Below are 24918 nucleotides of genomic sequence, written 5' to 3'. Positions count from 1 at the left end.
GTTAATTCTTATTTTTGGTTCACAAGAGTAAGAGCCTCACAGTGTTTTTAATTTCATATTTGAGGTTTTCACTGCATAACCAAAATCTGGTGTTCTGTTTGTTAATTTTGTTTTCTGCTGTTCAGTAAGGATTGCAACATGTCTATCAATCTCCGAAACCTAGAAAAACGTTTCATCCAAGTATTTTCACTTGGTATCAGAGTAGGTTCTAAAGCTTTTTAGTAGATTTGAGGACATGATGGAATGTGAATATAACAGAGCCTCCAGTTTGATAAATTGCCCCGCTTTGTTTGATGGTGAAGATTACTCACAATGGAAGATCATGATGAGGGTATTCCTCTACTCTCAAGATGAAAATATGTGGAATATAGTTGAGACTGGATGGGAACACCCAACCAAGGCTGAAGACTCAAACAAAGTAGAAGGGACATCTGCAAGAGTTCTTAAGCCTAGGAAGGAATGGACAAAAGAGGAGGTTCGGAATAGAAGTTGTGATTTCAAGGCACGTAATTCCTTATACACAGCTTTATCCAAGAAGGAGAGGGTCACTTTTCGAAATCCCATAATATAATTGCCGAAATCTACTTATAATTCCTTGTAATTCTCACGGCAAAAATCAATAAGAATTGATTTAGGACTCTTCCAAGATGTCAAGAAGGGTCTAGAAACTCATGTGCAAGTCACATACTTCAATCTTTGGGCCAGACTTCTCAATTGAACAATTTCAAGCCCATTCCTTCAATTGCCGAAATTCCTTGTATATTCTAGAACATTCTTGAACTATCTTGAGTCATCTTGAAGCCACAACATCTCCTAGCACACCAGGACTCTTAGTGTCATCAGGTTTCCTAGTCTAACTGGGACTCTGTCATTTCTTCATTTCTGAACACCATTTTTCTAAGCTCAATCCTAGTTGCATTAGGATTCCTAATTCAACTGGGATTCCTTCTCTTAATAGGATTAGGAAAGCTTTATTTCTCCATTTATTTCCCATTTCTGCGCCACATTTCCTCCTTGCCTTCATTTCTTTCATTTCCAGCTCTTCTTAGCTCATTTCTTGCATTTGGAGCTCAAATGTACCTAATTACAACAAAGTAAGTTAGAAATGATATTGTTAAGAGAATAACTAAGTAAAATGTAGAGAGAAATGCACTAAAAACATAGGAAATATTGGTTCGATCAGGTTTCAAACTCAAAAGTACCATGCAGTTGTATTGTAACAACAAGGCAGCTATTGACATATCACAGAATCCAATACAGCATGATCGTACTAAGCATGTGGAGGTTGATCGTCACTTTTTAAAGGAGAAGCTAGATGCCAAAATTATTAGCTTTCCTTTTGTTCAAATTGAAGAGCAACTTACAGATATACTTACCAAAGGAGTTTACAGGAAGGCGTTTTATGACTCACTAAGCAAGTTGGGCATGATTGATGTGTATGCGCCAACTTGAGGGGGAGTGTTAACGTGAGTCATGACATAACATTAGGGATGTAACATCCCTAATTGTAATTATATCATAGTTAGTACTTACCTTTTCTATGTGTGGTAGAGAATATAGACGTAAGTCAACTGTATTCCTGTAGATCTCTTTATATACCTCCACTGTAAAATGAATCAAATATCAGAAAATTTGTTCTCTCAATCTTATTATCTTTGACTGGCAACGCTGTAGAAGACGGAGGGGGCCTTATGATTTTTTTTTTCGTTAAAACTCTTGAACTGAACTATTATTTGTCTCAAAAATGAATTTTAACATATATATAACAAAATAATAAGATGTAAAAAAACACTTTTGGTCCGTCAGTTGCCTCTTGGGTCTCACATCAGCATCAGGTCCGGACCTGTACCTAAATCTATTTTATATATGTATATATACAACGCTTCTCCACTGTGGACGTCCACAGTTTTTCTTAGGTACGGATTTTAGGTTTTGACCCACTTTTTGATTATATTTTCTTATCTTAACGTTCAGTTTTTAGGTCCTAATGTATAGATCACCTCTGCAAAATTTCAGCCAAATTGGTGATCGTTAAGGCATCAAAAACTGCAATTTACAACAATGTACACAAATGGTTCCGGTTCGGCAGATTCGGTTCGTTTGTGTAAATTGCAGTTTTCGATGTCTTAATGATCACCAATTTGGCTGAAATTTTGCAGAGGTGATCTATACATTAGGACCTAAAAACTGAATGGTTAAGATGTTAAAATATGATCGAAAAGTAGGTCAAAACCTAACATCCGTACCTTTTTTCTTAGGTGCGGATGAGCAAAGTTATTTATATATATATATATATATATATATATATATTACAATTAACCCTAATCCGTTTTGGCGCGAAGATGCTGGCCTTATAAGCAGAAGCGGGCGCGGGCAAGAGGCACAGTAACTGTTATGGCTCATCATCCTATCAACACCTTAGGGTTTCGTCCTCCTCAGTTCTCCGAGGTACCCCCATTCTCTACTTTACCATTTCATTTCTGGGTTGCCCATTAATTCGATGCAAATCTCTTCTTTTTCATAAATTTTCTAGGTCAATTCAAGATGTTTTGGGTTCTCAATTAATAGAGGAGATCACATTTATGAATTGATTTCTCAAATGAACTGGGTATAGTTTGAATTTGATCATAACTTTGTATGTATTGTTCTCAAATGAATTTGATCAAGTGGAAGGGGTATCTTAGTTCTATGTTGTTTTAGGGGTTTTTTCTTTTCTAGTTTCCAAAAGCTTTTCTCATGCATTTCTTTGGATGATGTTGTTTGTTATGTACAACATAAAGCTATTAGATTAAAGTTTTGCAGGGTGATGTCAAGTCTAAGGATTGGGACAAGGAACATGGTGATCTTATTAACAAAATTAAAGTTTTGCAAGTTGAAGTCAAGGCTCAGTCCACTCTAAATGTTTCACTAACCCTTGAAAATGAGAAATTGCAGAATGAGCTACTCAAAGTCAAGGAAAGCTTCAACAAGTTCTCTATAGGGTCTGAAAAGGTCTCCAAGATGATAGGCTTTGGTAAGACTCATGGCAACAAAGAAGGGTTAGGTTATGAAGGTGAGTCTTGCAAGCCTTTAACCTTTGTTAAAGGTGTGGAATGTGAAAGTTCATTGGATCAGTCACAAGCTTCAAATAACAATGATTCTGGTCTCAAGTTGCCCAAAAGATTAGAGGCAAATTTAGCCCTTGAAACCCATCAAAAAGGTGCTCAGGTCAGTTCTGACAAGCACACCTCTGTGCGTCAGCCTAGGTATATTCACAACTCCAAAAACTTCATTCCTACCAGATGTTGCATATGTAGTGAGTGTGGTGAGTCAATTCATGCATAACCCGAGTGAGAGTCACATGAATGCTGTTATGCGAATTTTGAAGTACTTGAAGTCAGCTGCAGGAAGGGGAGTACTGTTTTATAAACACAACAACATTCTTGAGGTTTGTAGCTTCACAGATGCAAATTGGGCTGGAAATATTACAGACAGGAGGTCGACATCAGGTTACTTTACCTTTGTGGGAGGTAATTTGGTTACATGGAAGAGTAAGAAACAAAAAGTTGTGGCACGCTCTATGCTAAGGTCAAGTATAGAGGTATGGCTCACGGAGTGTGTGAATTGCTGTGGCTGAGAAATCTATTACGTGATTTGGGTTTCAAACTCAAAAGTACCATGCAGTTGTATTGTGACAACAATGCAGCTATTGACATATCACAGAATCCAGAACAGCATGATCGCACTAAGCATGTGGAGGTTGATCGTCACTTTATAAAGGAGAAGCTAGATGCCAAAATTATTAGCTTTATTTTTGTTCCAACTAAAGAGCAACTTGTAGATATACTTACCAAAGGAGTTTCAAGGAAGGCGTTTTATGACTCACTAAGCAAGTTGGGCATGGTTGATGTATATGAGCCAACTTGAGGGGGAGTGTTAGCGTGAGTCATGACATAACATTAGAGATGTAATATATTGTAATTGTATCGTAGTTAGTACTTACCTTTTCTATCTGTGGTAGAGAATAGAGACATAAGTCAATTGTATTCCTGTATATCTCTTTATATACCTCCACTGTAAGATGAATCAAATATCAGAAAATTCATTCTCTCAATCTCGTTATCTTTGACTGGCAACGCTATAGAAGACTACAGCAGCCTTAGGGTTTTTATTTTTGTTAAAACTCTCGAACTGAACTATTCTCTGTCTCAAAAATGAATTTTAACATATATATAACATCATAATAAGATGTAAAAAAAAAAAAACAAAAAACAAAAAAAACTTTTTGGTCCTGAGTCAACTGCCTCTTGGGTCTCGCATCAGGTCCGGGCCTGTGTTTGGGTAGGATGACAACGCACCCAATAGGCCAATAGCATAAATCTAAACCCATGTATATATATATATACATACAGCGCTTCTCCGGTGCGGACGTCCGCATTTTTTGCTTAGGTGCGGATTTCCAGTTTTGACCCACTTTCCGATTATATTTTCACATCTTAGCCGTTCAGTTTTTAGGTCATAATGTATAGATCACCTCTGCAAAATTTCAGCCAATTTGATGATCGTTAAGGCATCCAAAATTGCAATTTACACGAACGGACAGAATCTGTCAAACCGGAACCGTTCGTATTTATAATGATAAATTGCAGTTTTGGATGCCTTAACGATCACCAAATTGGCTGAAATTTTGCAGATGTGATCTATACATTATGACCTAAAAACTGAACGGCTAAGATGTGAAAATGTGATCGGAAAGTGGGTCAAAACCGGAAATCCGCACCTTTTTCTTCGGTGCGGATATGCAAACACATATATATATATATATATATATATATTTTACAATTAACCCTAATCCTAATAGTGTGGTTTTGGCGCGAAGATGCTGGCCTTATAAGCAGAAGCGGGCAAGAGGCAAGAGGCACAGTAACTGTTATGGCTCATCATCCTATCAACACCTTAGGGTTTCGTCCTCCTCAGTTCTCCGAGGTACCCCCATTCTCTACTTTACCATTTCATTTCTGGGTTGTCCATTAATTCGATGCAAATCTCTTCTTTTTCATAAATTTTCTAGGTCAATTCAAGATGTTTTGGGTTTTCAATTAATAGAGGAGATCACATTTATGAATTGATTTCTCAAATGAACTGGGTATAGTTTGAATTTGATCATAACTTTGTATGTACTGTTCTTTTGGTTCCAAATGTGGGATTTTACAATTTTTCTTTTCTGATAAATTTGTGATCTTTTTCAAGTGGAAGGGGTATCTTAGTTCTATGTTGTTTTAGGTGTTTTTTTCTTTTCTAGTTTCCAAAAGCTTTTCTCATGCATTTCTTTGGATGCTGTTGTTTGTTATGTACAACATAAAGCTATTAGATTAGAATTGAAGAGTTAAAAGAGGAGAGTCAGATTAAGGGCTTGACTGTGTGAATCTCTTCCTTCCTCAATGTACACATTACATGCCTCAATTGTTCATAATGGTCATTTCATTCCTATTCGGCTATTCCTCCCTCCCCTCATCTCATTACGTTCTCCGTGTTACTGACTATTCTAGGCTACTAATGTGTTTTAAAGATTAGTTTTTTGTTTTTATTTTTTTTTAAGCTGCTTAAGCTCGAAAGATATTTAGAAGATGAATATAAGTAACGGGTTAGTGGTAAAGTTAATGGGCATTATTTAGGGTGTGATGAGCAAAACGCAAATGCAAATATAAATACTGCATTTTGTACAGTTAGAAAAGGATGGAAGGGCGAATGAAATATGCCTTCCAGTGAAGTTCCTTTTAATAATTGATACAGTGATGTCAATGTCTAATTTTCCAACAGAAATGTCGAACCCTATTGCATGTAATTATAACACTGATGAGTTATATACTCTGCCCAATCAACAGTGATGTTTACTTATGTGCTTACTATACAGGACTTAGCTTGGCTTCCTGGTTGGCTTCAGCAGCATCAGATAGAACAGTTTGATGAGTGCATCGAGAAACTTAAGGGTACCAACTTAGAGCTAGAATGCAAGGTTGGAACTAGACCTATTCTAGTTCAGAAGTCCAGAAGCTGTGGTTTAATTATGTTAACTGTTTGCTAATTCATTTTCTTTACTGCGCTGGTTAGGATTTGAAAGTTTCTCAAGGAAAAAACAGTAAAGGTAACTATGCTGATACATTGTCAAGGGAAGAAGATAGAAACAAAAGCTATCATTTATTCTTATCTGGGGAAGACAATACGCCTGCTGGTTTTTCTTCATCTCCTGGAAATGTAAGCTTTTAATCAGTTAAGTATGCTAGCCAAATTATGATTAATTTTTCTCATTCAAACAAGTAAATTTTGATCTATATCATGCCCCATAACACTGTGTAATAAATCTGGGAAACTGTCAACTATCCTTTCATTTGCAGTGCTAAATATTGGAGTAGAATATATATCTCTTGGAATTATTATATTCTTCTTATGTTGCTTACAGATTGTATACTATATGAACCTTATCCTACCAAACTAGTTGGTCTTTTATTTATAAAAGTTGTGATACCAATATTATGATATTTTAACGTAATAGAATGCTGTAAAATTATTTTTCTGAAAGGAGTATTATAGTATTATACTTGTATAAAGTAATTCATGATGTGAATCTTGCTGCCTAACTTGAATTAAAGATGTGAGGAAAGTTGTATATTTTGGTTCAAAACCTGGGCTTTGTTCGTTTACAAAAATTGACTGCTTTCTTGAAGTTTTTAAAGAAAAAAGGTTGCAAAATTTCTCCCTTCTGTATAAATAAGGACATTTTTAACAGGAAACATCAACTTTTATTAAATAAAAGTAAAATATAGGCTTGTTTTGGGAGGAGTCGCAAAAATTCTTGTGTCGGTTGTTGAGGGAAAGCGACAATATAATGGTGAGGAAGAGGGGAATGGTTTTGTGAAGACGTGCTATGATGGCTATCTTGAAAAATTTGGATGGGAAGAACAGAAGTATGTATGAGGAGAGGGTGGGGGAGGAGAAAGCTGAGTATATTGCAGAAGAGGGTTTGATTCTGAGTCTCTTTATGGGCTTCAGTTTCCTTTGGGAGGGAGGAAGAGTTGTATAGATAAAAAAGATCAACTAAACTTGCTACTTCTACGCTGATCAATTTGCATTCATATATACAAAGAGGCCTGTTTTGATGTATGTAATAAATGACACAATGAGAACAAATAATAGAAGTTATCATGCCCAAAAAAATTGAAATACAAAAGTAAGTAAACATGCCTAATTACTATTCCTGTGGTTTTGCCTAAAATAGGTACTCAGGACTCCTTTTTATTTATTTATTATTATTATTATTATTTTTCCTTGTACACTAATATGCATCTCTTTAATTGAATAGGTTCTTCATTTCCATCTTCATCTTTCATCAACTGGGTTTTCACAGTGTAGCCCAACTCCACCTCCGGATGCTTCCCAAAATGATCTTAAATCCAGTAGAGTTGCATCTGTGGAACTAAATGACATCTCAGTAGGTTCCAAGGACAAGACTTGTTCTGAAATGGGGCTTAATCTTGGTGGGAGAAATTTTCTACCCCTGAATTCCGTTCAGAAATCCATGGAAGATGTTGGTCCACAATGTCCTTCCAATTATAAGATATCAGCAACGCATAAAAGAGAAAAGTATAATGTCAAGTACCCCAAAGCAACTGATATGACTGCTGCAGCTGAACTCTCAATTGCCGCATCTGAGGCATTGGTTATACATGAAATAGTGAGGCGTGGGTTTGTTGCAGATGCATTGCCAACTGAAGTGGTACTTGAAGCTGCTCTTCGGGTAAAGAAAGCTCGGTTGGAGTGGTCAGTAGATGCCTTAGACAGCCTAGCTGACGAAACAGACGAGAGTGATTCACTTTCAGACTTGGATGATTTAATGATGGCTGATGCATATGAAGATGTAGGATTGTCTCATAGTATTCCTTTTGATGACTGCACTTGTGGGTCAGCTATTTCTCTGGTAAAAGAAACTCCTCTCTCGGAACAGCAGCATGAGTTTGTAAACCTATGTGATCCTGTAGAGCTGGGGGCTCCACAAGTCGAGTTTGATGATGTGTCCGCACAAAGGCAGCTATCAGAGAACATGGTTGTGGATATATCAAAAGACAATGTGCCTGCAACATCTTTCAATCATGAGAGAGAAGAGTTCTATGATAACCTTGTTCCGGGTTTAAACACCTGCAATGTCTCCAGATACAACCATTTAGCTCTGAAGAACTCAGATGTTTTGGCTAGGAAACAGGTAAGGGTCATATTAACTTGCTCTCTTCAACTGTGCTCAACTTAACTATTTTAGAAAAAAAGGACACATAAGAAAAATGTAATTTCTCATTAGAATTGGTTATCTTTATGCACTTAATTTTGTCTTTTTGGTTGGAATCTTTGAATTTTGTATCTTTCCGATTGGCATTTTTTTCCCCATTTTAATCAGCTTCCTATTGGGCAATTTGGACTTATAATGAATTAATTGTGCAACTTGCAGACAATTGGCCCAAGTGTGGTGGATGTAACTTCTTATCAGCCTAAAAAAGTAGATATTCACCCCCATGCTTGGAATTCCGGAAATGCCAGTGAGTAAACATTTATGGTTCCATGTGCCCTTTTATCCCTACTCTTAATTACACATTCATTGGTTATTCTTTTTTGTTATGTCTGAATTGGTTTTGGTGGTGGTATTTGTTTACTTGGATTCTTATTTGGTTTTTATGTTCTTTTGAAGGAGATGGTAGGGTATCTTACTTAGTATCGGACAGGTTCAGGAGCCGATGGCTAGGTGGTTGGACAGGCCAAGTATGTGCTCTATTCTTTTTTAAAGCAATTCTGTTTTAATTTTCTCATTCGTTCTTATCCCAATATCAAGTTATTATGAATGAAATTTTGCTATCCTTACATGAGAGCTTAGAAACAATATGCCGTAAGTGGTAAGGTTTTGGATAACTCCAGATACCTATTAGAAAGCTTTGTATACTTACGTAACTGCCTTTAATATTTTCCTTCCTTTTGTCTTGACCAGAATAATGCCATTCTTCACAAATAAAGGTCCATAAAATATAGCCTATGATATTATGATTAACTACTTAGCACTATCATCCTTGATGCATTTTCCTGTTATATAAAACATAACAACTCTCTTGATGCAACTTATTTCTAAATATTAACATCATGGTTATTGTGTATTTTATTATTTTGTTTCTGATGGTCCTTTGTTCTTTCCTTTTTCTCTTTAAATCTCCTATTTCAAAGGAAGTATCTGCTGTTGGACACATGGGACAGAATGCTAAAAGTATTGTGAAATGTTTTGCTGGCGAGACAAGCTTTCTCTCAGAATCGGCAGATATTGCTCCAGATATGAACTCTTTCGTGCAAGTTCATGAAACTGAGTCACATAGAATGTCACAGTCAAGCATACACTTTGGTCTTTTGCCTGGTGAAGCTAATAAGGGGATATTACTTTCTCAAGATGTGGTGAGATCGTCTAGCTTGTCTTTAGTTGATCCTCTTTGTTCAGTTGTTCCTTGCAGTATTCCTTCAGAAAACGAAGTTCCGACATTAGCACAGACTCAGAGGGATAAGGAACGTCATACTGAAAAATGCTTTAGACCCACCACAGAACTTGGGATGGGGAATTTACACAAATCCTCAAATCTAATTATTGAGGATGGTCAAGCTACTCCTGCAATTAATGGTGAAGATTCTCCTGTCACAGTTCGAAGGCAGTTTTTTTCACTGAAGACCTATAGTACACTTCTCCCAAACCCTGTTTCCAATGGGGGAAGCCTTTATCAGTCAATTAAACTAGATTGTGATCAGAGGCTGATAGCCTTAGATCAGAATGTGGGTTGCATTAGATCTTCTGATAGAAGTCGTAAAGAGTCCCTTCCTCTCAAGCCCATATCCAGGCATTTATCTTCAAGAGATAGTAAGGAAAATGATAAAATGATCTCAAATAGGACTCCAGTTGTAAAAAAGAAATATCTGAAGAGAAAATATAATGAGACTATAGGAGATGGGAATCAGTTACCTGTTCAGGCATCAAAAAAGAGGAGGCAGTCTGTTTCTTCTAACCACAGGGCACACTGCCATCTTCAGGCTTCTAAATCATTTGTCAACAATTCCACTGGGGAGAAACTTCCCAAACTGGCTTTGGTGGCAGAAAATGTTGTTGAGCTTCAACAAAACAAGGAACCCCAGAGTATACCATCTGAACACAAGAGTCTCCATTGCAGAGATGTTCCAGCAAAAAAAAGAGTTCACTTCTTTGAAGCAGAGATTCCAGTTCAGCAGAACAAGAACCCTAAAGTACTAGATTTTTTCACCAAAAATTGTAAGTAGTGGCCATTGATTCTCTCTCATTCCATTAAAATTCGTAAACCTCACATATTTTGTTACTAACTATGTTGCTAATGCTTTAAATGTAGGGTTAACTGATAGAGCAAGTAAAAAACGCAAGTATTCAAACTATTCCAAGTTTGAAAATCACGAGAAATGTTGGCGTACCAATTCTCATGTTAAGGCTAGGAAAAGATTGCTATTTCAAGGTATACAATTCCTGCTTACAGGATTTTCTAGGCAGAAAGAAAAGGATCTTGAAGGAAAAATATGGAAACATGGTGGTATTGTTCTGTTTGACATTCCTTCTCCAAATTCAAGGGCAAACAGAAGCTTAAGATCTAATGGCTACCAGCTTCCTATTATTCTATGTTCGAAAAAGGTTGGTTTCCTTTTGTTTTTGGTAAATAAAATTAAGAGCCAACTTAAACTGTTTCTTTTTATCTGGTCCCTTTCTTTTCTGGTTTGTTTTGCACTGTTCTGGTGCTTCAATGGTTTTCATGTTTGGCAGAATGTGCTATAAATATCAATACTTTCTTTATCATCTATGTTTTGCTTTATTCATCCACTTTCTTCATCTTTTTAGTTTTCTTCTTTTGGAACTTCTAGATACGTGAATTGCTAATTACATTATTTATACCAGAATTACTTGTAATTTATTTATTTATTTATTTATTTTTACGGTGATTCTTATTGGTTTTGGACTCACTTTGTACATTTTCTCCCCTACATACAGTGCATTCTATTGTATATTCACTTTGTGTATTCTCTCTCTGCACTTGCCAATTGGTTTGTGACTTGCTTTTGGTTTTTTGGTTTGCTCGGTAAGACAGTCTGATCTTATCAATCAAAGAATTCACTAATTGATCCGGGGAAAAGTCCAATCATATTAGGAGCAGTCTTCCAAGAATCCTGCTCATAAAAGTTACCTAAAGTCCTAAACTGGTAAATGGTTAGCACTTAGCAGTAACTGAGTCTCTTATTGAACCTCATGAATTGCTACCTAAAGACTAGCTCGTACATGGTACCTTCATGGTTGACCTTTGTTTAGTGAATTGAAACACAAAAGAAAAAGGCTTATGTTTATGCGACACTGGATGGTAATCCTTGTATCATGGTATAAGTTCTACTTCCAGAACTTACGTCTAGGATTATTATTATTATAGTTATTCCAGATATCATATGTTATAAATTTTAGGCACAGTGGCTGCAACTTTAGGTTGAGTAATACAAAATGAAAATGACCTTAAATTCAAATACTATGAGAGGTGAGAAATGACCTTTTGATACACATCAAATACATTTTATGATTTCATTAAGTTGAAATCACTTAAACATTAGGCTGTCAAATTAGTGATTTCAGTTATGTTGTCGAATTTAGGGGTTCATCTTAACTGTTATCACAAAATACAAATACATCTTGCACTTTCATAACCCATATTTTGTGATGAGGGTGCACATCCGTGCAATGTAATGAGAAATCTGCAATGATTGGATTTATCTAAACTATCTGGCAGTTGTCAAAATGGAAAGAGTGCAGTGTGGTGCCTCTTTTATACTGTTTTGTGATAGCAACAACCAGATTTTATAATTGCTGGGAGTGTAATGTTCTTCTCTGACACGTTTTATCTTTTAATTGCAGCTACAAACAACAAAGTTTTTGTATGGGTGTGCTGTGAATGCCTTCATATTAAAAGATGATTGGCTTACCAATTCAATTTCAGCAGATTATATTGTACCACCTGAGCAGTAAGTGGTTTATTTTCCTTGCATTTGTTACTCTTGTTAGAGATGATTTGAGTTCTGGTTCTAGGAGGCTTGGGGCAAGGGAATCTTCCTCCTTTGTTTGATTACAACGACTATGGTTCATGATTTTAAGTCAATCAACATCTTTGTCCTGTTAAAGGCCGACAGAGAGAAGTCCCTCTACCCTCTCATCCCTCCAGAACCTGTAACCCATTAATATATATATATATATATTTATTTTTTTCAAGCTTTTACTACTAATTTGTTATTACCGTTGGGTAAATAGTGTGTCTACAACTAGCTGTGCACGTTCCACACTTAATATTATTGCTGATTATTCCCTTTTCTTTTATAAGAAGCAAGAATGTAACTGAAAGGGAAGAACCAGATCGAAAAGTGGTCAACCATGAAAAACCTGGCGAAAATATAATAAAAAACCCACAAAGGAGGCTAAACCAAAGAAGCACTCGCTAACAATCTAGTAATAATAGCTTTACTAGGCACTCTATTGTTAGATAGATGAGTTCTGTTTAACTTTTTCTGGTCATTTTTATTTCTTATCATAGGCATATGGCGGAATGATTTTCTCTGCTTTTGTTTATTAATCTAATCAATATCTTATGCAGATACATTATTCTACGGAATGAAGCTGCTGCAGAGCATATTAGCATTGGGAAGCCATTTTGTCACAAGCGTGATTATGTCTTTGATAAAGTAGGAATTATGCTTCATGGGAAGCAAAGTTTCTGCTGCAGATTGGTGAAAATAATTAAGGTGGGTCTCTCTCTTACAAAATTGTTATTTCATCTTATTTCTCTTTTGCATGCATAATTGTTTTGTTATTCTCTGATAAGGGCTTAGAGCATCTCCAATGACACCTTATTTTTTCATCAAATTTTTCATAATTGTTTCTCTTGTAAATTTAATAGTTTCATATCATAATTATTTCTTATCAAACGATACTGTGAGTTAAATAGATTAATTACAATATAACTTTATTGCAGTAGGAGCCACTTGGAGTCACACACACACACACACACACACACTAACTCACTACATTCAACTCTCTCTCTCTCTCTCTCTCACACCCGTACATTCAATCTTATTATTCACTAATGAAATGTTGGCTTTTGTATCTGAAGTAATCTTAAATTAAAAATTAAGCATCCAATGGGCTCCCTACCTAAACGAACTGGCAATTTAAAATCTAGTTAAATTTAAATTTGCTCCAGTCATGTTCCTAATAGCAAAATTACTAGGAGCTCTTATATGCAAGGAGAGAGAAAGTTGATACTAGTGCATTAAGTACCGTATTTGAATATTTGATCCATTTTTAAATTAATCTTTTTCCCTAGATATTTTGAATTTGAAAGAGAATAAGAAATTTATGGCTCCCTAAATTTTGAACATGCTTGAAAAGTATAAATATTTCTTCGGGACATGCATGTCGCTTGTTCAGATCCTAATTTACCTCAGGAAATAGCTCAGGAGCTTGCTTTTCCTCAGAGACAATCTCATCCTGCCTTGCACAATCATAAATGAAATTAAATGGCTCATGGTCAGACCAAATGTTCCTCGTCTTCTTTAAAATGAAAAGAGGAATAAATAATGTAATATACTTTGAAGCATAGAAGAATATGGTACCCTTCATGAGCTTTCAAAAAGATTAAGCCAAGTTAGTTCGTAACTTTAATTACCACAATTGTTAAAGTGTGATGCACACCTTACTAGGGTGTAGTATCCTTTATTTGGCTTGTCAAGGTGTGATGTGCACCTTACTAGGAGTAATAAAAAAAAAAACTCTTGTGAAATGCATTTGAGACTCAGGAATCTGCCTTGGTATAAGATGTTGCAGATATGAACTGGACCACTGTTCCTTTTTCATGACTACTAAGTGGTTCCATTCTGATTTCCTGATCGTTTAATATATTTTTGATGGAGAATGAATGCCATGTTGTCAGAATAATACTGTCATTCCCTGGAAAAAGTAAGCCACCGGTGAATTTTGGTCATGACTCTTGACACATGTTACTATAAAGTCTTCCAATTTGTTGAGTTTTAGTCACTAACTGATGCAGAATGCATGGCTTCTGTTAGCCTCTTATTGGATAATAATCACTGGTTTCATATGTGTTTTATTCTTATTTTCTTTTTCTGCGAAACAATCAACATGCGGTAGATTTTTAAATTTTTTTGATCTTATCTCTTTGGTACTTGACTTCTAATTTTTTTTTTTTTTCTAACAACAAAAGTTGTTGTTGCCTGATTTATTCTGTTCATGTGTATGGGTTGTGCAGCATGGAGGTGGGAAGGTCTTTAAAACCCTCCAGAGGTTAATCCTCGATTTGGAGAAAGAGAAGATTTCTTGGGGAGCTATTGTTTCTGAGGATGAAAAGACATCACGCCACTTGAGGCACTGTGCCGCCGAACAAAAGATACCAATAATGGTCAGCAATCATTAACTGCCTTAGAAATTAATTTGATTACTGACTAGGGCAATCTATATGAAGCTCATAGATTGCCGCTGCATCTTAAAATTTTAAATGAGCCAAATCTGTTGATTTCATGAGGCTGTGTTCAAGGGCTTCTCATTTCATGTAACTTTGAACTTCAATATTAGTTTGAACTGAGTTGATCATTTGTTGCAGCCAGCTAGCTGGATCATAAAAAGCTTGCATTTAGGAAAGCGTCTTCCATTTTCAGATGCAGGCCCTTCCTCATCTCCAGTGCTTACAATTTCTGGGCCCAGTTTCCATAGGATGAGTGAAGATGTATAAAGATGAACTGCTTCTGTAAGCAACTTCATGCAGATGTGTTGTATGCAATGGTTATGTATCCACTCAACCATGCATCTTGCATCCATTCAACCACTAGCAAGGTATATAACCAAAGTTTTGAATTTGAATAGTTAAGCATGTGCACTGTCACTTAAAACAATTTTTACATTAAACATAAAACAGAGTCGTGCATCTTAGAGGTTACCATTCATAGTGGCTATGACCAATAAAGTCCCTAAATTGATCACCATTAAAACAATGCCTATGGAGTTGAAAACAGTGATGCGGTGTCATGCATTTTCCCAATTAAGTTTGTCTGCAAAGACAATTTCAGAACTCTCATCCTTCACTTTTTCAGGTACTCGTCAAATGCTTCCTCTATCATCATCATCTTGGTTTCTCTTCCACTTGGACCAATGAGACTTGTTTGCGCCAAGCACCTAGCAAGCACGACTGCATCTTCTAAAGAAGCTGACCCGCCCTGTGCAAGGAATGGAGCCGTTGCATGCATCGCATCTCCTGCCAGCATCACTGGTCCAATTCAACTGTGTTGTCCTACAGTGACCAGTGGTGCATGATATCTTATGTACTCTGAAATGTAACAGTTTCTGCGACGCTTGTAGGGAAACCCTTCACTGATTCAGCTGCCAGGTTCGCAATTAAATCTTTGCTCTTTGAGACCAGTTGATCTGTTCATAAAGTGGAACAAGAAGATAAACTGGAGAGAAAAATTGTAACATATATATTTAAAGTTGTAATAGGGAAAAAAACACACACACACACACACATATATATATATATATATAATGTCACATAATGTACTATGTTCTCTTTTCGAAACAAAAGTAAAAGAGAGGATATATATACGTATACTTAAAAGATGGGGTCTGTTCTGAATTTTTCTTTGCAAGCAGGCAAAAATTGTAAATACAAGCCTGGTCACAATTGCAGAACGGCTCAGACTTTGTTCATTAATTTTGAAGCTTCGGACAAGGAATTGTTTGGCTGCCGTTTTGTAATATGTTTCTGACCAAACCTGGCAGTCTAACCCAACTCTTTTCTCTTGCTAACACATTATTTATTTATTTTTTTCCCGTAGCTTCAAAGTCTTTGGCTTTCTTTTTCTTCTGTTAGATGAAGGGCATACATAAGACTTTCTTTTTCTTCTGTATAATGAAGGGCATGCATACTCATAGTCATCGGCCAAATGACCAAAACAAATTGGTATTTTCCAATTGTCATAACTAGAGTGCTTTTGCATACTAACAAACTATAGTTGCATTTTCAGTTAATATGTACTGAAGAAATAGGTAAACTATTACCTGCAATTCTTTGTCTAGCAAAATACTTGACTAATTATCATTTGTTTTTTTCTATGTTAAGTTTGTTAAGTACTGCGCGGGTCAAAAACTCACACAACATGAATTAAGAGTGGCGAAGACTCACTCTTGTTACTTGGAAGTTTATATGGAAGCTACGCATACCATCTATGCTAAAAACTCTCGGTTTATTTTTGATGAAAAACTTCTGACCAATCTTGAAAGGTTCAAAAGAAGACTCACTTCTGATGCTTTTTGCCTTATGAGTCTTTACTTCATCTTTTGAGAGATTGTTCTCGTGCTACTATGGTTTGGAAGCGAGTTATCTATTCCAATTCAATCTACAGTACCCTTGGTTTGGATTGGAATGGTTAACTTTATGCCAATGCCTTTTGTAAAGAATAATTATTATGGAGGTTTATAGTGGTGCACTATCTTTTTCTTCACTTGCTGGTTAAATGACTATTTGTGGAAGTTGAGAAAATACCATTTTTGATGAGAACTCTGTTTACTATACAGCCAGCTAAAATTATTAGTGATAATGCTGCTGCTTGGTAAAATCGTCGAAACCTTGTCCTAGTTGGTATAAACGTATTGGAATTGATGTGCTAGGAGCATCCAAAGTGGTAAAATTGGAGACAACTCTGGTGTATGGATCGAAGGCATTGCTGCTTTCATTCGTATAGGGGAAGTGCGTGAAGCTGAAGCCTGGAGCTTCCTACTTGGTTTAAGAATGGCAGTGACGCTCAAAATTGATCGCATAACTATGTATCAGTGTGTCCCAACTCGCAAAAAGATAATTATGTACTATGAAACAAACATAGTACGTAACTCGTGGTTTCAACAAGGTAATATAAATGTATTTATATGTCGAGGAAAAATGGAACTTAGTCCAGCCTTTATTTCGTTATACTGTGTTAATTGAACTAAGACTCATCATCAAGGACTTTGAAATGGATTCAGTATGTATAGAAGGAAGTTTTAATACTCACTAAACGTTTTATAAATCTATTTGATTTGGGTATCGTTAGATAGATTCAAAGAGTGTTTTGTATGAACATGATCTTTTGCATACTTTAGCAGGGTTTACAAGGTTCAATATCTAAACACACACATACATATACAGTGGCGTAGCTAGAAACTTTACCAAGGGAGTCAGCCTTCAATAACAAAATTAATTACTGTTTAAACTCATCTAATGACATAGAAAATGTGATTCATAAATTACTTTAAGATATTTATAATTCTCTTGAATAAGATTTTTCTCAAGATACTTTATATTATTGAGACTAGAAAACTCTAGTAGAAAAGTGAAGAAAAAACAATAGAAAATCTAAAGTAGAGGAGGGTCAAGTGAATAAAGTTACAAAAATTAGTCATGATCGAGAATAGAACTAAAACCTCATAATTGTTATAGGCAAGTACTAAGAGAGGAGGGTCAGTTGACCCCTCTAGTTATTAGCTAGCTACGCCCCTGTTTTGTGTGCGCTTACAACTAGCAATGGCAGCTGCTTGTTTTGATTAGTAGCTTAATTAAGATGACATAAACACATTGTTAAAACCCATTGAATAGTATGAGCGATAAAATTATTCAAATGAGTGATTAATTGGCAAATCGAACCCTAACATAAAAAGGCTAGATGCAATACATTTGAAATGAATTTGAAATGCCTGTGCAAGGAATGATTTGATATCCGTATGTTTTATTCTTCATTCAACTCAAATCTTGAAAACTATAGATTGTAATAGCTAGATTGCAATAGCCTGCACAAGGAATTTAGCCTTATAAAGTCAATAGATTTGAATCACTACATCCAAACTGTTCATTACACTGGAACCAATGGAGAATTCATTTGCAAATGAACTGATTTCAATATTGTCCTTATCTGATTTAGTTCCAAACACAAGCAGATAATACACAAGAATTTGAAATACGCCGGTATAAAAACAAACTAACTGTAATAGATAAACCAAGAAATCAAATCCAGGATTGAGGATATGAAACGCTCTGAAAATCAGAACATTATAAATGACAAGTTGTCCAGCAAGATACAGAACTAAGAAATTGTATTGCATTTGAAAACCAAGTTTCTTTGACACGCCACAATAGAGCTGATATTGTTTCCATGGATACAAAACTAGAATCAGTGAATGACAAACCTCCTGGAAATTTGAGAGTCCAAATACTATAGTCTTGGACTCTTGGTACTATGAAGCAAATATTGATGATAAGATATTCTTATTTTTAGCAGTTACAGCTGCTATCCAAATGACACCATTTGAGTTGTCTCTTATATCTGTAGGTGGAAAAAGATGTGCTCAACAGTTTCCATCACAAGCAGAAACTGCAGATAGAAAAAATAAAGTTAAACGTTAAAACAGAGGAAAGTCTGAATTGCTTCGAAACATGTTGTCATTCAATCGTCCTCGCTTTTCTACATGCGTAACATATCAAATAACATTATCATCAATAACCCTGACATCTGAAATGTATTCATAAGAATGAAGAGTATAATAAGATATTCTTTTTTCTTACTGAAAGCTTTAATTTAGATAACGCCATTTGAGTTTAAAATACCTGGTGAGATCTAAATCGTCTCTTATCTCATTCTCCTTCTCAGCAAGTGGAAAGGGATGTTCTCAACAGTTTCCAGCATAAGCAAAACTGCAGATAGAAAAAATAAAACAGAGGAAAGTATTAGAAGAGCAATATATGTTGTTATCCTTATTATATATGGATCACAACAACCAGCAGAGTTCATGACTCAATAACTGACCTTCAGTGGCTTGATTAACAGGAGTAAGAGTGCTTCAACAGGTTATTATTTTCCCTCGCTTTACTGAATTTGGTGCATATGTATAACATTAGGATCAATATGGATGTTGTCTGAAATTACAAGTACCTGGAATTGAGAATCCAAATATTATGTTATTGGAACTATGAAGCAAATGTACCGATAAGAATGAAGAGAATAATAAGATATTCTTATGTCAATTAAATTCCCCCATTTCTGATTAGTGAAACCTTGATTTGAGTTCTCTTATGTCAATATGTGTAGGAGGAAAAGGTTTTGCTCAACAGTTTTCAGCAGACGGAACAAATAAAAAGTAAAAATTAAAAAAGAGGGAAATTTGATAAACATTATCATCAGTGCGGATGTTGTCTGAAATTACACGTTCGTACCTGGAAAGGGCTGGATTGAGGGGCGGCCAAATTTGTACGCAAGGGATGTGTGCTATCTTGGGCCGGTATCGTCCTTTGCATCTCTCTTCAAGTAGAGGACACTCATGAATATCAAGTTGAGTAAGTGAAAGAGGCAGGCCCTCCTCTGGAATGATTTTAAGCTTCGGACAGTTGCAGATGCGAAGACATTCAAGAGAGGTGAGGAATTGAAAGCCCTTGTTCAGTTTCTTTAGATTTGGGAAGTTTAGAATTGCCAATTCAACAAGAGATCTGGGGAGCAGCATCTCCTTCTCCTTCGAATTCTTAGCAGGTGGAAACGACACCAGACCTGGATCATCTTCACCATAGATCCACAAATTCCTCAAAGAGGTGAGTCTGTGCAACCCTTGATATTCCATCAGCGCCTTACAATTCTTGATCTTCTGAATTTGAAGTGATGTTAGGTTGGCGGGAAAGAAAGTAGTAGTCAAACCTTCACAGTATTCAATCCCCAAATGCCCAAGATTATTAGAGTGCATCATGTCTCTCAGCAAGTGTGCCACCTCCAATTTCTCACAAGATTCGATAGTCGTCTCTCTTGGCCACACACTCATTCTCGGAAACCAAACAAGACTCTGACAATCCACAATATAAAATGTCTGAAGATTGGTGAGGTGGCACAGTCCCTCGGGTAAGGATTTAAGGTTTGGGCAGTGCATGATGCCAAGTTCTTCGAGTTGATAGGTGTCATCGAGGAACCTCTCAGTTATTAACTCCAGCTGTCTACAATCCCATATCATAAGCTCTTTAAGAGCCTTGGGTAATTGGCTTTTGCATAATAAGAACAGCAGAGATGGACACATCGTTATCTCCAAATACTCGAGACAATAAGACGAGCAAGAACCATCCACCACCACCTCCTCTTTCTCTATCAATGATTTCAAATTCTCACATTTCTGAATCTCTATTCTTCTTAGGCTTGGAGGAATCTGGTATTTTGCAAAGTGCAACAGAGAATCGCATTTCCGAATCTCTATGACTTTAAGACAGGGTGGCAGACCAACATCCGGAAAAGAAGCAAGACTTGAACATTGATTTATACAAAGCTTTTGAAGAGATGTAAGGTTATGCAATCCTTCTGGTACCTTCAAAAGGCTTCCACACTTGCTTAATTCCAGACGTTCAAGCTTGCAGTCCAGTATCTGCAACTGCACCAACTGCTCTGCTTCTTTCCCTAGCTTTTCAACAAGGCCAGAGTTGTCTTCAATATACAAACGACCAAGAGAAATTAGGTGTTGCAGTAATCTATCCTCATTCTGAAAGGAATATGTTAGCTCCTCACAACCACTAATCTTCAACTCTTTAACATTTTTCAAGCTTTTCACGAACGTCTCTGTTTGGAATCTCAACTTTGAAATTTTTGAAAAACACAAGGATTCTAGTAATTCAAACTGAACCGTACTTGTGTCGTAAACCACCATCTTGCAATATTTGATGTTTGATTCATGAAGCTGTTTATATTTGGATATTGAAACCACCAATTCCTTACATCCACATATATGTAGCTGTGCTAATGAATCAAGCTTCTCCGGTAGACTAACCTCCAATTTGGGGCACCATTCGATGGAAAGATTTTTCAGGCAAGAAAAAACCCCAACCCCCTCATTTTGTTGGCAAGAAGACCACTTCTTCCAGTTATTCAGATGTTGAAATTCAAGGATCTCTAAAGCTTGAAATGGCACGCTACCTTCTCCATAAAACTCAAGACCAACACTTTCCACTGCATCCATTCTTTGTATATAAAGTTCTTTGAGAGAAGGCAATTGTCCAAATGGTGGCAAGAATCGACAATGATCACAATCATCTAACTTTACACGCACCATATTAGAAAATGAAGGATCTCCAATCCATGTTGAAAATTTCAATCCAGCATAACCTTGGATGGTGAGCTCTTTGAGCTTGCTATGTGGTTCTAACATGCCAAGCACAACTGTTGCAATTTCTGTTGAGGCACTTGAAGAAGACCATTCAAGTAACAGGGCTTCAAGCCTCTCCTTGCTCTTTAATTTGGCACTCCTAGCATCCTCGACACAAATCACATTCTCTAGTCTTGAAAGGTGCAATGTCCCTTGCAGATGCAACAATGACCCAATCTCTCTTACTCCTGATCCACTACCTTTGCCAATAATAAAATTAGGCAATGTTTGGAGATTAATCAATCGACTAAGTTGAGGAGGCATTTCTTCCAATGAATAAGTACCTGAATTGATGAGATGACGCAAATTTACCAGATTCCTCATGCTTGGGGGTAGCGCTTCCAATCGCTTACAATTGTCCAATATCAATGTCTGCAAGTTGTAAAGAGTGGTTGTTGAATCTGGCAAACTTCTTATCTGAGTGTGAGAAAGATCAAGATACCGTAGATGCTTCAATTTACCAATTGTATTTGGCAGCTCTTCTATTTGATATCCAAACAGAGAAAGTACTCTTAAGTATTGGAGTTTGGGCAATAAATCAGAAGTAACCTTATGAGCCAAAAAATTATAATCTGAAAGTGAAAGTGGTAAGAACGTCCGCAAACATCTATCTTCATAATAGACCTCAAACTTTTTGACCCCATCAAAGTCACCACAAATGTAAGATGAATGACGAACCTTGGGCAAACATCTAAGTTGCGAGTCATAATTCTGCATATCCTCCAATCTAGAACATGAATTTCCTGCAGCCCAGCGTGCCAAATCAGTAACGAGATCATGCATTATGTATCGCGACTTTTCTTTGCTTGATTTTTGAAATAATGACCTAGACACCAACTCTTGAAAATAATGACGACCCAAATCTTCCATTTCTTTATTTTCTTTTAGTTGTTGCGGAATCAAACCCTCTGCCATCCACAATAGGATCATTTGCATCTCCCCAAATTCGTAATCATTTGGAAGTATTGCACAGTAGGTGAAGCAGCGTTTCAAATTCGAATGGAGATAATGATAGCTCAATTGTAATGCTGGAAGGATGCCCATCTGGTCGGATAGATTCCACATCTTGTGGTCTAATATTTCTTCCCACTCGTCTGCTCTTTTACAACGTAAAAGACCTCCAAGAGTCCTTGCAGCCAACGGCAATCCATTGCATTTTACTACAATTTTCTCCTTAAATAACTCAACATCTTGGGGTCTGTTGTTTAAGAGTGCATGGTTGACAAAGATTTTCCAACAATCATCTTCTGACATCGACTCCAAGTTATGAGGTTCAGTGTCTCCCATCATCTTTGCAACATTCGCATCACGTGTCGTCACTATGATCTTGCTTCCTACTGCTCCAACACGAAACGCGGACTGCAATGTTGTCCATTGATCATAGTTGCATGTATTCCAGACATCATCTAGAACAATTAAAAACTTTCTGCCAGCCAATTCCTTACTCAACTTCTCCTGAACTGAGTTGAGCTCTTTGGATTTCTTCACATCACCTGACGTGACAGATTCAAGAACTGCAGTTGTCACCCTTAGAAGGTCGAAGTCATCGGACACAGACACCCATCCCTTTGGGTAAAACTGTTCTGTTACAGCATCGTTGAATACATGTTTGGCAAGTGTTGTCTTCCCTAGTCCAGCCGTACCAACAATGGAAACCACGTGAAAATTCTGAAAATTGTTGGTACTTTGTTCGCCTTTTGAGAGCAAATCATCAAGAATTGTTGCTTTTGCTTCATCCCTTCCGATCACAGGTCCATCTAGTTGAGATGTAGTGGGTGGCATTTTCCATGGCTTTTTAGACACTCCTAGTTTCTTCAATCCAAACTGTTTTTCTCTATTAGATATCTCTTCTAGCCGATCAGTAATCTTCTGGATCTCTGAGTTCAAACTAAAATTGAATTTAAGTTTAGAAAGTGAGCTGATCCACAACTTGCGTCTGCTTCCTTGATGTCTTTCTATCCTTCGCTTCAGCATTTTAGTAGCAACTATGTCCAATATGTCTTCAATATCATAAGCCAAATCTCTGAGATCATCTAGCCACATTTTCACTCCTTTTTGTGTTAGTTGCTTCTCCTCCGCATCACTCAGCACCGCTTCAATTGCAGTCAACATTCTAGTCCATTTCTCCAGTACCTTTTTGCCGACCCCCTTAAGGCGTCCGAAGTACTGAAAGACCTCTCGATGCGCTAACTTGTCAAGCAGCACCGGAAGGAATGCCCCAAGTGCAGCCTCTCCCATAGCTTTATTGTATGAGAGCGCTTAAAACTGTAAAAAGTGAAACTAGTAGTTAAATAAGGCGCAAATCTAATATTTGGCTCATGTATTCATAAATTAAGAAGATGAGAAATCATTGACCAAAAAAAGATGATGAGAAATCGATATAATGGGAATTTAATTTATATCATGCATGCTGTTATAGCTTGATGATCTGTTTAATTTGATATGTTTCCCTTTGATTTGCAGGATCAGAACACACTTACATGAAAGTTAATTCTTGTCTCAGAACACTATGAAAGCACTAGCGAAGTTAATTCTTCAACTTCGATAGCAAGCAAGTCTCTGATTCCGCTTAAATCCCAACCAGTCCAAATTGAAGCAAGCAAGCAAGTTAGTGCAGAAATTAGTGGAACTAGTTTGTCATCACATATCAAGTCTGAATTAATGATGCATACATATAAAAATTGAAACAGAATGAGAAGTATTGGATTCAAGAAGCACTTACATGGACGTTTGGATCCGTATAAATTCAAGAAGCACGAACTGTAAACGACTAAATTCAAGAAGTACGAACTGTAAACGAATGCAAACAATATTCTTCTTATAGATTGAGTATGAATGGACACCGGTCAAGTCCTTTGGCCTAGAGTAAAGAATAGCATTTGCATTTGAGAAAGAGACCACAAAAGAAAAGCATCTGCATTACTTTACTGAAAGAAAAGCACAGGAGTGTGTGTCACTTTGTTCCTTTCGTGCTGCTTTTTCCACACAAAAACATTTTATTTATTTATTTAATTTGTTTTATAATTTATAAACATTTCAAAAGCTGGAATGCGTGAAAAATAGAAAACTGATGATGCTACAGCATCTACTATTTTTTGAATCTCTTTCGGTTAAAACGTTCAAAATGTTCTCTACTAGTTAGAGCTAAACGTACAAACAACATCTACCCTTTAGCCAGTCGCACCTGTATTAGTTGAGCTCAAGCTCATGGACAATTTTGAATGAGGGAATTTTGAATCCTAGCTTGCGTATAAAGACATAGTTTACTTAAACATATAATTTATTCATATTAATAAAAGAACAATTTCTCTCGACCATCATATATGACAAATGTAATTCCATCGGTGTTGTAATTTGAGCAATTTTAATTGTAACTTAAGAGCGATTTAGCGGCTAACTCAATGACTTCATATTTTTAACTTCCAATATTCTGAGTTTCTAATTTCCTTGTAGAAGATTTGATTCCAGCTAATAATGCACATATTAATAAGTGAAACCATTTTAGTTCTTTTGTTTTGTTGAGCAAATGTCAACTCATTTAATTGATTAGCCAAATTATACATCACGACTCACTCTGATTGAGCTGACAGATATATAGCTGACCAAAGAGCCAT

At 36.4% G+C, this 24918-nt stretch overlaps 2 protein-coding genes across 7 annotated transcripts; one reads left to right on the top strand and one right to left on the bottom strand.

The window, feature by feature from the left end:
- The first annotated feature begins 2341 nt into the window (after positions 1–2341).
- LOC112187276 lies at positions 2342–16054 on the top strand. Of its 2 annotated transcripts, none has more exons than XM_024326024.2 (13): positions 2342–2448; positions 5894–5995; positions 6091–6234; positions 7340–8236; positions 8477–8564; positions 8714–8784; positions 9238–10318; positions 10413–10705; positions 11966–12072; positions 12696–12843; positions 14367–14516; positions 14718–14947; positions 15205–16054. In XM_024326024.2, exons 1-12 carry the CDS (start codon positions 2395–2397, stop codon positions 14844–14846), a joined length of 3264 nt encoding a protein of 1087 aa, XP_024181792.1. In that variant the 5' UTR covers positions 2342–2394; the 3' UTR covers positions 14847–14947; positions 15205–16054. The 2 variants fall into 2 exon arrangements, with proteins under 2 accessions (XP_024181792.1, XP_024181786.1); XM_024326018.2 differs by lacking the exon at positions 2342–2448 and adding an exon at positions 4840–4965 and having other exon boundaries at positions 15205–16053.
- Positions 16055–18145: 2091 nt separating this feature from the next.
- LOC112188572 (putative disease resistance protein At3g14460) lies at positions 18146–24170 on the bottom strand. Of its 5 annotated transcripts, none has more exons than XM_040518590.1 (5): positions 24027–24170; positions 23785–23872; positions 19350–23569; positions 18744–18830; positions 18146–18510 (listed from the first exon to the last, which is right to left on the bottom strand). In XM_040518590.1, exons 3-4 carry the CDS (start codon positions 23540–23542, stop codon positions 18806–18808), a joined length of 4218 nt encoding a protein of 1405 aa, XP_040374524.1. In that variant the 5' UTR covers positions 23543–23569; positions 23785–23872; positions 24027–24170; the 3' UTR covers positions 18146–18510; positions 18744–18805. The 5 variants fall into 5 exon arrangements, with proteins under 5 accessions (XP_040374524.1, XP_024183483.1, XP_040374562.1 ...); XM_024327715.2 differs by adding an exon at positions 18943–19068 and having other exon boundaries at positions 23785–24163; XM_040518628.1 differs by having other exon boundaries at positions 19350–21504; positions 21589–23569; positions 23785–24163.
- Positions 24171–24918: the final 748 nt, after the last annotated feature.

This window comes from Rosa chinensis, chromosome 1 (genome assembly GCF_002994745.2).
Source record: "Rosa chinensis cultivar Old Blush chromosome 1, RchiOBHm-V2, whole genome shotgun sequence".
Lineage (NCBI taxonomy): Eukaryota > Viridiplantae > Streptophyta > Magnoliopsida > Rosales > Rosaceae > Rosa > Rosa chinensis.
The sequence above is the reverse complement of the archived record's forward strand: the minus strand, read 5'-3'. Positions and strand labels throughout refer to the sequence as shown.